This window comes from Gadus macrocephalus, chromosome 12 (assembly GCF_031168955.1).
Source record: "Gadus macrocephalus chromosome 12, ASM3116895v1".
Classification (NCBI taxonomy): domain Eukaryota; kingdom Metazoa; phylum Chordata; class Actinopteri; order Gadiformes; family Gadidae; genus Gadus; species Gadus macrocephalus.
Window position 1 is genome coordinate 15,947,735 of NC_082393.1, and position 12,386 is coordinate 15,960,120.

The following is a 12,386-nucleotide window of genomic DNA, read 5'->3' on the forward strand; positions in this document are numbered from 1 at the left end:
GTATGATAATGCTTATATTTCAACAACATACACACATTGGAAAGCTCAAAATATGACAGTGACATCACTAAAATACTTGTTCAACGGCATACAACTTATTTTCATAACTCAAACTGTATGTACAATAAAAAAAAAGGTTCTTCATGCTATAGCCTCAGAAGGAAGGTCTTGGTTGGGCTCGGACTGCTTGGACACATCAACCTTTGGCAGTTGTATGGCAGATTGTTTAGGATCTGTGGATAGGGATAGGATAGGGAGTCAGATGGACAAATTCATTTCATAAAGTTTTTTTTCCTTGCATTAAACTGTACTCAAGTTAGCAACTTGTCATTGTATGCCAAAAGGCATTTATAAGCAATTGCAATGATAACCTATGCAAATCGAGTATATCCATATCTGCAATGCAATAGTAAAGAACATCCAACCAACTGAAAAGTCATTTTGAAATACTCTGAACAGAGAGAGGACTTTTCCAAGAGCTCAGCAGCACCCAACTCCCAGGGGGCTGTAATTATTGTAGAGAAAGAGATACAATCACTCACCTGACTGCACCTGGTTCTCCATCTGGGCTTCAGGTCGGTCAACCCACAAACAATGTTCTGGATTATTTAGAAACGTCTTGGTCTGTCCACAGCTAAGGCACCTTATCACGGTAAATCTAGTTGCTTTATTATTTCCTTAGGAAAGACAAATTAAAAAAGGTAAAACGGCACACATGATTCATTCATTAACTTTTATTTTGGTGGTATAATTAGAATGCTGCATCATTTATATTGTAGATTAAGATTTTTTTGGATTTATGGATTATGAAGGAAACCCATACTTCTTTGTCTTGATGTAGCAGTCACACCAGGGATAAGCAATGAGCAGCACTTCTTACACAGTGTTCTCTTCACTGACGGGTCCCTGCAATATTGATTGTCATTATAAATGAACGTGGCAATTGAGTTAAGTTAATCACATCAACATCACCCAATAGGCCTATGCATTGCAGTTTGTGCGTGTGCGTGTGTGTGTGCGCGCGCTTACTGTCTCAAAACTAGACGTTTTGCGATAGTCCTTTGGGTAAAGCTGTAAAAACGAGCCAATTCCACATTGCTGGCGTTTTGAGACAGAACACAATGCGAAGCCTATGAAAGGCAAGTATGGCATTATACAACAGCATTTCATGGGTTTTATGACTACTAATACAACGTCCTGAGTAGTTTCACACCTGATGTAGATAGTTCAGTCTTTGGTATGCCTCCTTGTCTTTCAGGTTTCCTGCCATTGATCCAAACGATTTTGAATGTTTAGGATCAGAATCATGCCGCATGCGTTGTATTTTTTCACCGGGTATGGTAATGTCAGTTACTTCCTCGACCCTCTTTAAACAAGAATGGTGCGAACGTCGCCCCCATCAGGCTATAACATGCATAGCATTCAACTGTTGGTCTTTTGTCGATTAAAACAGAAGAATGTTAAAAATGTTATAAGGTTCACTCCAACTAAAATATTTTGAATCGGCAACACACCTTAAAATACATATACACCAATATCCCAATAAGGATTCAACAAATATGTGCATCGTGGTCTGAAGAATTGAAGACTTAAAAAAACGTGTGTAGTCTTAGATTTCAATGAAAAAGCTATACATTTTTCATTATAAACCCAAATCTTAACTGGAATCATGAAGAGTAAAAATCGAATTACCTTCACAACAAAGTCACAAAAGGCATCAATGGCAGCATTTATTTGAGCGCACTAAGTTGTTAGTTGTCCTAAAAAAAAGAAATATGTCAATATACAATAACTACTGCATTTGCTAACCAGCATGATATAGCCACAGTTTCCCCAACTACTTTGAAAGTTACACAATATACAAATGGAAAAGAGGCAGTGTGCTGCTGTCACACCAAAACTGTACCGGGGGCGAAAATTGTACCGCCTACGTAATCCGCGTTCGAAACATAAGTCATCGTTCGACGCGATTGTCCGTTGCCAGGCAGGTTTCAAAAAACATTCTCGCTCATGTTGCCAAAGACGAAATAACATAACTCAGATAACACTTGTTTTTACTTTATAATTGTATTGCATTGAATTTAGCTAGTAAATAACGTAGGCGGTACAATTTTCGCCCCCGGTACAATTTTGGTGGGACACTACCCTTGCCCCAGAATTACATAACGAGTTCAATGTGGCGTAACAGTTGTCTTTTTTTTTACAATAAAAAGAGAAGAAAATGAGGACCCTGTTGATGTAACATTTGATTTTCCTTTAAAGTGCACCTCTCCAATATCAAGAGGGTACAGATAAGGCACAAAATAAAGATCAAGATGATCACTGAACATAATGGCATTGAAGGTAATGGGAGAGAGGCATTTCCTATATAATACAATGTTTAATGTGGGGAATAACTGGTCTGGGCCCATTAAAGGGGATCAAATATGAAATTCAAGTATCAAAATAAACTGAAGACACTGACGAGATGGAAAAAGTAAAAAGGACAATATTAAAAATACAGGTGAGAAACAGACATACACAACAATACATTAAGGGAACGACTTGCATTTGTTTAAGGCAGTAATTCCTTTTTAATTACCAACATAAACAAAAAATTAAACAGAACTAGCCATCTTTTTTTCTTTTACAAAATAACTATGCCTGGCACTGTAACTAACCACTTGGTTGACTTGTCTTCACACGCTGGGGCGCGGAGCATAGTTCATTCGGACAGCGGAGGATATTCGCTTGGGTGTTTGTTTGACATTTTTGTATTTTTTGGTCTTCTTCACAGTGAGGTTTTTCAGGGCTGAATCAGACGGCTGCCCCAGACTCCAGCCTATTGTCTGGCACAGAGAGAACACACCGATAACGGTTGGCACAGACGTGCACACAGCATTGGAAGGCGGGGAGGCTTTTGCTCTGCTCCGACTAACGATCGCCCTTCATGGCCTCCTTGGCAGCCAGGATGAGGGGGTTGAGGCTGGAGAGAGGCTTGGCGATCTTCAGGAAGGGATGCTGTTCGGTGGGGTAGAAGGTGGAAGAGACCCAAGAGAGGGGGAGGGGATGCAAATAAAAAGTAACAGTCAACTTTTTATAGCTCAGTTCATCAATCAAATCACAACCGATAGCGAGGGGTGGGTGGGGTTCTACCTTGAGCAGCTCTGTGCCTCCCCATCGTTTCTCTACATCCATTTCGAGGCAACGGTTAAGGAAGTCTCTGAAGACGGGTGAGAGCTTCTCCGGGTTCTGAAGTTCAGGGGTGCCGTTGGTAGCAATAAGGTAGAGCGCCTGAAGGAATGACATAATTGGAGAGCGGTGGTTAGAAATATTGTCCCATCATGGATTGAAAACTAAATGCGCGTAAATGACTTACGCGCAGGGGGTTTTCATTCAGGTAGGGAGGCTCTCCTTCCACCATCTCTATGGCCATGATACCCAGGGACCAGATGTCCACCTTGGGCCCATAGGCCTTCCGGGTCACCACCTCTGGGGCCATCCAGTACGGCGTGCCAACCATGGTGCTGCGCTTACTCTGCTCAGGAGTAATCTGAGCGCAGAAGCCGAAATCAGCTGTGGGAGGAAAACATTGACTCTTGAGGCCCCATTGGTAACAAATAAGACACATCTTCAGTGTCTCCCACGTTAGCTAGCAGTGCAGGACTTACTGAGCTTGACAGAGCCATCCATCCCCAAGAGCACATTGTCGCTTTTGATGTCTCGGTGGATGACCTGGTTTGCATGTAAGAACTCCAACGCTTGTAAACACTAGGATGGAATGAAGAGAGTGAGGCCTTAAGGATGATGAACACTAACAGTAGCATCAAACAGCTTCAAGATAGATCATTATTAGTACTGGGTGTTCCCCGTTTACCTCTCTGCAAACGGCAGCGATCTGGGCCTCATCCATACAGGTCTCCGTCACCACGTCTGTCAGTGAGCCTCCAGCCAGATACTCCATAACCACAAACAACTCCTCCCCCATCAGGAAACTGAGAAGCACTCACAAACATATAGTCTTAGGAATTGATGGATTTTCTTAACCAATGCAACGGTTATGGACAACAAATGCCAACCAGAGCGGTAAGGTAAGGAGCCATCCAGAGATATAATATATTTATTTATTTGTACCTGTCTAAAAAGTTGACAATGTTGGGGTTCTTCAGCTCCTTCATAACTAATATCTCATTGATGATTAACTCCTTCTTGGGCTGCTTCTGGAGATTGATTTGCTTGATGGCAACCTGTCAAACAATACCAGTAATTGGAAATATAGCATTAGTCAATCTTCTGGATAATATTTAGGATTGGGTTTCTTGCCATAATGTTATCCATTAAATGATGATAGATGATGTATGTCACACAAGTCAAGTTTCCTTTACCTCTTGTCCCGTAGCAACATCAATGGCAGTGAATACTGTTCCTGAAGCCCTGTGGGTAAAAAAAGAGATTTAATGAGAAATAATATGCTTCAACCAATAGGAAATTGATAAAGAGTAGTATGCAAATGTCTGTACCATGCACACATGTTCAATTCTTAAAACCTTGGTTTGTTGTCTCAGTCAGGATTTGATGCTTAAAGAAAATCCAATCAACACCCTAGTTGTATGAAGATGAGCAAAACGCGCAAATTGGACATGAATTGCACTTGTCATTCTAGTTAGTATAATGTGGATTAAAGTAGGGCCACCCAGTGAGCCATCTACACTTACCCCTGTCCAATCTTCTCATATCTGGTGTACTTCTTTTTGGGATCTCCAATGCTGACTATGCTTCCTGTAAGCAATTACACAATCAGACACACATGTTACATGGAAACTAACCAACAATGCGGGCAAGGTGTCTTGGGAGTAACATGTCAGGAATAAGGCAGCAAGATTTACTCAGTTTGTCCATGATCTCCTCGTCCGACATCTTGCCCTTTTTCCTCTGTCTGTCCACAGCCTTTGAGGCAGAGTCCCCGTCTGGACAGGTGACTGGAGCAGGAATTGGGTCAATAACAGAGCGTGTGTACATCTACAGGACACACAGACACTCTGAAGTCAGGCCCAAGCACATTCACATATAACCTACCATTCAATTTAAAGAATAACTTCATGGAAGTGTATAGCTATAGTAACACCATGCTCATGTGGTTGCTTAAAGACGTGAGCTTACACTCTTTGTGTGTTCTGGTCTTGGTGCAACGATGGGAGGGGGAGCTTCATCGTCGTCTTCATCATCGATATTCTTGATGTTGGCCGATGAAGGCTCCGAGCCTTTTTTCATTGGCTTAATTAGAGGAATGGTTTGATCAAATGCCAGTCCGTTTTTAAAAATATAACAAAAAAAATATTTTAAATTAAATAATTAAGTGAATAGAATTATAGAACTTACAGATTGAGGCCCTGGGGTGAATGCATCTTTTTCTTAGGAGAGAGGAAAGGAAGATCAACATTTATTCATGTCATCCGCTCTTCTTTGGTCTTTGGCATGTATGTTGTGCTACAAACGCTATGCTGACAACAACCACTGGACTGGTAACCAACTGACCACAGGAAGAATAGAAGTTGTCCTTATTCAGACACCATTTCACCTGAAGATGAGAAGCTGAGATACTTCTGCCGACCGTTGCCTGTCGAGTCGAAGAAAACCAGAACGTCGAGGACGGCCTGTGGGTTCTTCTTCTGCTCTGACTTGGTGATGTTTGAAGTCTGAAGCAGCCGGGCCCATTGCTCTGGCATACCCTAGGTAGAGGACAACAGGGTGGTTCAAATCAGTTTGGTTTTAGGATCAAACAATGGCAATAAATCGGCAAACAAACATTGCCAACAGAGGTAGAGCAGAGCGTAAACTCACAGTGAACTCCCCAGTGACGGCATCAAAACCAACATGGATGGTGTGCTCAAAGTCTGAAGGCGGAGAGATCTCTGGTCGCTCTTTATCTCTATCTTTTTTCCTACCACCTGAAAATGTACCATTTCTGAATTTACTAATTTTGTTGAAGCAGTAAAAGTCATGGAAAGTTTCAAACAAATGTTTTTGCCTTTGTGCTAAGGGGAATGCTGGTACATGAAGGCCATGTCTTCTTTGCACGTCTCACCTTTCTCAGCACCTGAAAAGATTGAGATTATCTTGTTGCGAGGTTTCTTCTCCTCGGGAACAGAGGGGAGGGGTTTGGAGCTGTGATTGCCTGAGAGAGAGTCTTTGCTGGAGCCTGTGCTGAAAATGGTGCTGCTCATTCGGACTGGAGGTGCTGGGGGTTTGTCTTCGGGGTCACAGTTGTCACACATGGTAGGGGTAGTAGAAGGATGACAACCAAGCACCAGGCAAGACGTCAATCACATCGGTGGTGTGGAAAAAGGTAGCTGTGCAGGTCGGAAAGTTTTACACAAAATGATACGAGTCAAACAAAGTCAATATAGGGAACTCCAGGAGAAATAGGACATCAAATTACAATAGCGTTACCAACGATTATAACAGATGTATTGATACTACTAAGCTGCTCCAACAATGTAGAGTTCAAAGGGACAATTTTATATTTGCGACGGCGACAAATGTTTAGACTAATGAAAGGGTGACGTAAGACTTGTTTAACTTTCACGTAGAATACAAATTAGATAACCTCAATAAGTAACTTACTAAGTGGCTTTATAAGGTAATAAGTGTCCTCTGTTGTCATGCACCCGTGAAAGAACCCAAGTCGAGAATAATTAAGTATACCTTTGAATGTAGCCTAGTCTTTTATTCTGGCTGATAATTTAGGAGCAGAGACGCTTGTAGGCGTATTAAACTCTTCATTATCAACTGTCATACACGGTGAACGCTCAAACCAACGGCCAACTTTCTAGGTTAGCAGTAAGCAATCGGTACTTGGCCAACAAGTGTGCTACAGGCTAATGTTAGCATGGTAGGCTACGATATTAGCTTGGTAACTAACGGGCTGGCCTGAGTCAGCTCGTCAAACAACAAACATATTTTACTGTTAGTCAAATCAAGTGTATACATGACCTTCCGAATAATCCCCCAAAATATATTTTGCCCAAAACACAAAATGATAGGATAAAGCTAAAGCATGACAAACCAAAATACGTAAAACACATAACTCACCAGAGTTTCAACTTGATTACAAACTCCGCTACACCTCTTAATTCTTCGATTTAAACTGGAAGGCCTTCATAATACCCGATGCGTACTTTGGGGGGTGGCGGACAGCGGGGCGAATAAATTACCCACAGAATGTGGGTATGTGTTTCCTACTATTTACAATGCAACTTTTTTCAGTATTTTCGGCCCTAGGATTATTGGGCTTTGGCGAAGGGGAAACGGAACTGCAGACCAAGCCCTGCCCAGCCCAGCATAACCCACAACAGACTGATCAAACGGACCGGCTCTGAAGACCCAGCATGACCCACCACTGATTGATCTAACGGACCACTGTATTCACTGTACATCACTGTATTGCTATTATACTACACTATTATACTGTTATATTATTCTCCATTTGGCAAAGGAAAAAAATCTATGCATCTTGAAACTTAAGAATCAAATACCTCAATGTTGAATAAATGCCTAAAGGATTGTTGGTAGTGTAGGCCTATTGCAAATAATTGGATGGAAAAATGGTTTGGAGAAATTACGACACAAAAAAATTAACAATTTATGTGTTTCAATGTGTCTTTATTTAATCTACAGACGGTGAAGTATTATCTCTTTTTTAATATTATGTTTAAACTCTGTGTTTCCAGATCTTTAGAGAAAGCGCCAAACAGCAAATGAAAGTAACTAGAAGAGTACCACAGATAACATGTATCACCAGTGATCCATCGCCAACAGGTATCTGCAAGCTCACATGGCTTTGCTCCTATAACAAAAAGGTGTCATTAAAATACTACAGAGAATATATACTTTTTCCATCTAAAATGCAATATAATTTTTCAAAATATGAATAAAGATACCTTGTTAAGATGGATTTGAACCCATGAACATATGCTCGAATTAGTAGCTGTGCAGGGGGCATCAACAATAGAATAAGATTTGAAATTGCTGCCATCATTACCTTAAAGAGAAAGAGACATAATTGAATGTGGAACATGAAATGCATATAATGTCTAAACAAATAATGTTGAAACAATGTTATAAAAGAAAAGCCAATGAAACACTATTCCATTGGTGTGAATTGGTAAACCTACCCAAAGCAGGGTTAGAAACGATGTCTGACTGAGGTCAAATATTTTTTATTAAAAGGAACTCAATTGTTAAGATTGAAGGCATACGAAGTGAAATTGCCCTGAATATTTTTTTATGCTATATTTTGCTTTCATGCCATGAGAGTAAAGAAGAGTTATTAGTCAATCGTATGCATATATTCATGCATCGCCTGGAACGAAATCCTCCATGATATGTTGAGTCTTAAACATATTTTCCAGCTATACATTCATTTCTAAATTTGAAGATGTCAACAACCTTGCTCAACAGGGAAAATTCAACATTTAAGATCGGTTCGAACCTGCACTCGAGATCCTTGGTTCGACATATGATGCATAGATCTACATATGAGTATGATGTTATTCATCACTTACATGTTTCACTTCTGAGCAGCAGGTCTGGAGATCCTATGTTAACAATTACAGCCTTTTGATCACCAAATGAGGGCTCATGGTAGCGGCAATGTATGGGGATGCTTTTCTTCAGTAATTTTGAACGTTGTCCAACAAGAGTGGCATACAAAAGGGCAGAAAATCCTCCAGTTCTGTGAGCAGGAGCTTCTAGGTTGATGGGTGAATCTAGTAGTATCTAAACAATTGCAAATTAGTTGGCTACATTACATATAATAGAACATAGAAAACATTTTTAATTACACTTAAGTGGATTACGTGTTAATTATAATTGTTGTTTATATTGAATTACATGGTACTATCTTCATGAAGTTTGTTAAAATATATTATAGTAAGGCTTGTAACCTGCAGATGACTGTCACTGTCATTCAGTGTTGCAAGCTGGTATGGATCAACATAGATTCCTCTCGGTAGTTTGTGAACCAACAGAACGTTGAGAACATTCGGAACATCAGGGCTGAACTTGACAGTGGTGACCATCTCCCTGAACACAAAAGGCCAAATACAATATTATATTATGCAGTATATACGAATAATTAATATGCTTGATTAATCCGCATTAGGGAGAGACATACCTATGGAAACCGTTTCCGTTGCACTCAGTGGACACCAATATTGACTCAAGCCACTGCCTTCCAATGCCACAAATATTTTGATCTTTGTCATCTGAAAAGTAGACCGGGATTGTAAGTACAAAATTATATAATGTATTGTACAATGACGCGTGCTTTTAAAACCGATCTCGTTTTAAGAATTAAATAAATGTTATATATATTTATAGGAAATATGTATATTCATTTTGAACTCAATAGTTTGTCGGGAATCCCTAGTTATAATGAATACATTATATAACCCACTCTTTGGCCTCTTCTCTGAACGAAGCATTACGAACCTGCCCATCACATGCTGAAACAAACATACGATCAGATATTTGTCGGCCCGGGGAAACCTTTGAATTCGAACGAATACGTTTGAAAATAACCCTGCTAGAACTTCAATTATTAAAGATAATTTCCAACATGTATACTTCGGTGGGTTTTAAGAAAAAATATATAACATGCCTTGTTGTGTATAGCAATAAGATGTCAATAAATAATTAAAAGTAAAGACGAGTAAAATGATCATTGGAAACCAAAAAGTGAAATAGGAGATATCTATCTAAATCTGTGTCAATCCTGATCCGTTCCATTGGTAAAAGACTGGTCCGGCATCCTCCTTGAATTGTTTACGGAAATCAACAAACATGAAGGACCCTTTTCTGTATATTGGGCTCTGTATAGATGCCAGATTAAAATAAGGGCCAAAATTATCTTACATTTTTAATAAAAAGCGCACACGTTGAACTGAATACAAAAGCAAACATATTGATCGGGTTATAATAAATTATGTTACCATTATCACGAACCACTTGTAGTTCAAAAGTATTGCCGTGATCGGGGCCAGCCTTCGCCCTCAGCCCATTATTTTCTAGGATGTAATGTTTCTCGGTTGATACCCCTCAACCTTGCTCTTCGTTTCTTTTGCTCTTAGGTCCGAATGCATGTTTACATTATAGATTAGACTTCCATTCCGTCCTTAACAAAATTACATAAATGTGTGTGACTTTCTATGAATAATTACTTACTGGTAAACAGTAGGCAGCGAAGGAAACAAGATTCCATCGCCACTAAAGTTAAGCTGTGAAGATGTCCTATGAGGCGAAACGATGCGGCGTTCAGTTCAGTCCCCCCGCAATTATTTTACTGTACAAACAAAAAGACACAAACCAAGTGCGCAAAAGAATAATACCTGTGCGGAACTTCTCTAAATACTCAGGTAGGTCATTCCATGCACCTTCTATTATCATTTGTAAAACAATAAATATGCCATTAGACGCCATGACACAATTTCGATTTCTTTAATCAAGTAGTAGGTGGGACTTTAAATGGTTATTGATAGGCAAGTCATTCAAATGTGTATTCTAGAAACGGAAGGATGTAATAATCTATTATTAGGACAATAAATGTATTACCAATCAAATCTTTCTCAGTGTAAATATTGAGTACATTTAAACGTGACGTTTCTTCCTAGACTGTTGCTTGGCTGCTGAAAGACTGAAGAACCATTTTCGGCACAAAGAATACTTGGGAGGTGTTCCATTGAGTCAGTTGAAGAGGCTTCACACAGTACTACGAGATCACATGCAGGGCCACAGTTTGCAGCACAGCCATGCCTCATTCCAGGTGGACCCTGAAGAAGATCTTAATAAATTAAATGACGATGACCTGGCCCGCAAGAAAGGGCAAATGGATCAACTATTTGAGCAAAACCGAAGACTCAAGGATGATCCTGATTTTGTTTATGATATAGAAGTGGAATTTTCCCAAAGCGATCAGGAAAAGTGCAGTTGGGATGCAGAGTCGGATGATGGATTTTGAAACCGATCACCCAAATAGGGTTTTGGCCTGAAAAGGCTGATGACTGTACTTTGACTGAGAAGCATTTACAGATGATTAAATTACGGACATTGTCCCTGTAACAAATGAGACCATATATAAGCAATTCAATATTTATTTGATATAAAATACTGAAGTATAAGAAAAATACAAAATGCTTTGGCTCCTTACATATCAGGGGTACACATAAATAATGGATATTCACAGTAGGAATACAGACAAGCTATTCATTATCATTTTAGTGACCAAAACCTAGCTAACACAATAAATCTATCTTTGGAAATAATTCCTCTCAAACCAAAAATTCTTCTTCCCCATGATACAAACGAATACGAAGAGAAATATCTTGTAGATTTGGATGTGATGAACAAAGTTATGGGATGAATTCTAAAACCATGCCTGCATTTCAAACCTCTGTATGGGGAAGTGCAATTCAAAGTGCCTTCATACCTCCTATAGTTTGCAAGACACTGACCGACTAATTGAATATATCACAATACATCCAAGAATGTCACAAGTGATTTTCTTATCATAGTTGTTGTACAGCACATGTAATAAAAAAGCATTCTGGATAGAGGAAAGATTGGTTTACTTTTCTTGTTTGGTTTAAATTGAAAAATAATATATAATACACACTACACTACATTGAATCAGTCAGTTATGCAGTAATATGCATGCCCCAGAGGTAGGTATTTGAAATTCAGACATAAGGTCTTTCCTAGTACAACCAGAATTGTTGTTCAGAATACTGAGTTTCAAGTCATACGTATATTTTCAGCAGGCCTTTATTTAAAAAATAGGATTTATACTTCAAGTATGTCAAAGCAACAATCCGGGATTGAAGTTGATCATTTAGGGGTGGGCACTTAATGGCAAACATATGAAAAACAGCAATTATCTAATCAACAAAAACATTCTAAAGACATTTTAAATTTAAGTTTACCTTTCATCTATTGTACATCTGAAATGAAAAAGCTTTATTCATCAATCCAAAAAAAAAAAAAAAAACATTTGTGGAAAATGAGCAAACAATTATACACACAATTATACCCCAATTCCGGACTGGGATTTAACTAAAAACTTTTTAATGAGGAAAGGATATAAGGAAAATGTATGCATATATATATATATATATATATATATATATAACGTTTTTTCTAAATCTATCCTCAATATACATCAATATTATAAAAGTACCCTATCTGAAATCTCACTTTTTCTTCCTATCTTGTGTGCATCTAGGACAAAACCTAAAGGTTTCAGGAAGAAAAAAACAAAAAACAATTAGGCACAAAAACCCATTAATCCAAATCCCTTTTGATGTTAAAACATCACATGATATTAATACCACATGAATCAAACGCTGTGCAAA

The 12,386-nt window shown here is 39.0% G+C and overlaps 5 protein-coding genes and 1 long non-coding RNA gene across 10 annotated transcripts in view; 2 read left to right on the forward strand and 4 right to left on the reverse strand.

Moving 5' to 3' along the window:
- Positions 1 to 1,560, reverse strand: rpp21 (ribonuclease P 21 subunit). Its single transcript, XM_060066965.1, has 5 exons — positions 1,214 to 1,560; positions 1,030 to 1,130; positions 824 to 906; positions 543 to 677; positions 1 to 233 (listed from the first exon to the last, which is right to left on the reverse strand). The coding sequence occupies exons 1-5, from the start codon at positions 1,313 to 1,315 to the stop codon at positions 142 to 144; spliced, it is 513 nt and encodes a 170-aa protein (XP_059922948.1). The 5' UTR covers positions 1,316 to 1,560; the 3' UTR covers positions 1 to 141.
- pak2b (p21 protein (Cdc42/Rac)-activated kinase 2b) lies at positions 823 to 6,254 on the reverse strand. Of its 2 annotated transcripts, XM_060066890.1 has the most exons (17): positions 6,065 to 6,254; positions 5,821 to 5,927; positions 5,558 to 5,708; positions 5,359 to 5,390; positions 5,140 to 5,253; positions 4,866 to 4,998; positions 4,695 to 4,758; positions 4,365 to 4,413; positions 4,114 to 4,226; positions 3,857 to 3,974; positions 3,651 to 3,750; positions 3,359 to 3,555; positions 3,136 to 3,273; positions 1,693 to 3,000; positions 1,214 to 1,263; positions 1,030 to 1,130; positions 823 to 906 (listed from the first exon to the last, which is right to left on the reverse strand). In XM_060066890.1, the coding sequence occupies exons 1-14, from the start codon at positions 6,252 to 6,254 to the stop codon at positions 2,914 to 2,916; spliced, it is 1,593 nt and encodes a 530-aa protein (XP_059922873.1). In that variant the 3' UTR covers positions 823 to 906; positions 1,030 to 1,130; positions 1,214 to 1,263; positions 1,693 to 2,913. The 2 variants fall into 2 exon arrangements, with proteins under 2 accessions (XP_059922873.1, XP_059922875.1); XM_060066892.1 differs by lacking the exon at positions 1,030 to 1,130.
- Positions 6,183 to 7,622, forward strand: LOC132469051 (uncharacterized). Its single transcript, XR_009528306.1, has 2 exons — positions 6,183 to 6,325; positions 7,246 to 7,622. It is a non-coding gene; the product is annotated as an uncharacterized LOC132469051 (long non-coding RNA).
- On the reverse strand, positions 7,621 to 10,304 carry pigx (phosphatidylinositol glycan anchor biosynthesis, class X). 3 transcript variants are annotated; one of them, XM_060066940.1, is made up of 6 exons: positions 10,204 to 10,304; positions 9,155 to 9,245; positions 8,925 to 9,063; positions 8,544 to 8,757; positions 7,920 to 8,020; positions 7,621 to 7,825 (listed from the first exon to the last, which is right to left on the reverse strand). In XM_060066940.1, the coding sequence occupies exons 1-6, from the start codon at positions 10,238 to 10,240 to the stop codon at positions 7,691 to 7,693; spliced, it is 717 nt and encodes a 238-aa protein (XP_059922923.1). In that variant the 5' UTR covers positions 10,241 to 10,304; the 3' UTR covers positions 7,621 to 7,690. The 3 variants fall into 3 exon arrangements, with proteins under 3 accessions (XP_059922923.1, XP_059922922.1, XP_059922924.1); XM_060066939.1 differs by lacking the exon at positions 10,204 to 10,304 and adding an exon at positions 9,641 to 9,818; XM_060066941.1 differs by lacking the exon at positions 10,204 to 10,304 and adding an exon at positions 9,472 to 9,629.
- Positions 10,259 to 11,994, forward strand: cep19 (centrosomal protein 19). The gene is made up of 2 exons (XM_060066970.1): positions 10,259 to 10,394; positions 10,650 to 11,994. Exons 1-2 carry the CDS (start codon positions 10,265 to 10,267, stop codon positions 10,994 to 10,996), a joined length of 477 nt encoding a protein of 158 aa, XP_059922953.1. The 5' UTR covers positions 10,259 to 10,264; the 3' UTR covers positions 10,997 to 11,994.
- ing5a (inhibitor of growth family, member 5a) overlaps positions 11,112 to 12,386 on the reverse strand; it is a 3,800-nt gene continuing 2,525 nt past the window's right edge. The window contains exons 8-9 of one of the 2 annotated variants that reach the window (XM_060066942.1): positions 12,229 to 12,264; positions 11,112 to 11,975 (exon numbers count right to left, since the gene is read on the reverse strand). In XM_060066942.1, the coding sequence (XP_059922925.1) occupies positions 11,954 to 11,975; positions 12,229 to 12,264 (58 nt within the window). In that variant the 3' untranslated portion in view covers positions 11,112 to 11,953. Of the gene's footprint in view, positions 12,265 to 12,386 lie in introns of both variants that reach the window. The other variant, XM_060066943.1, reaches the window with a different exon arrangement.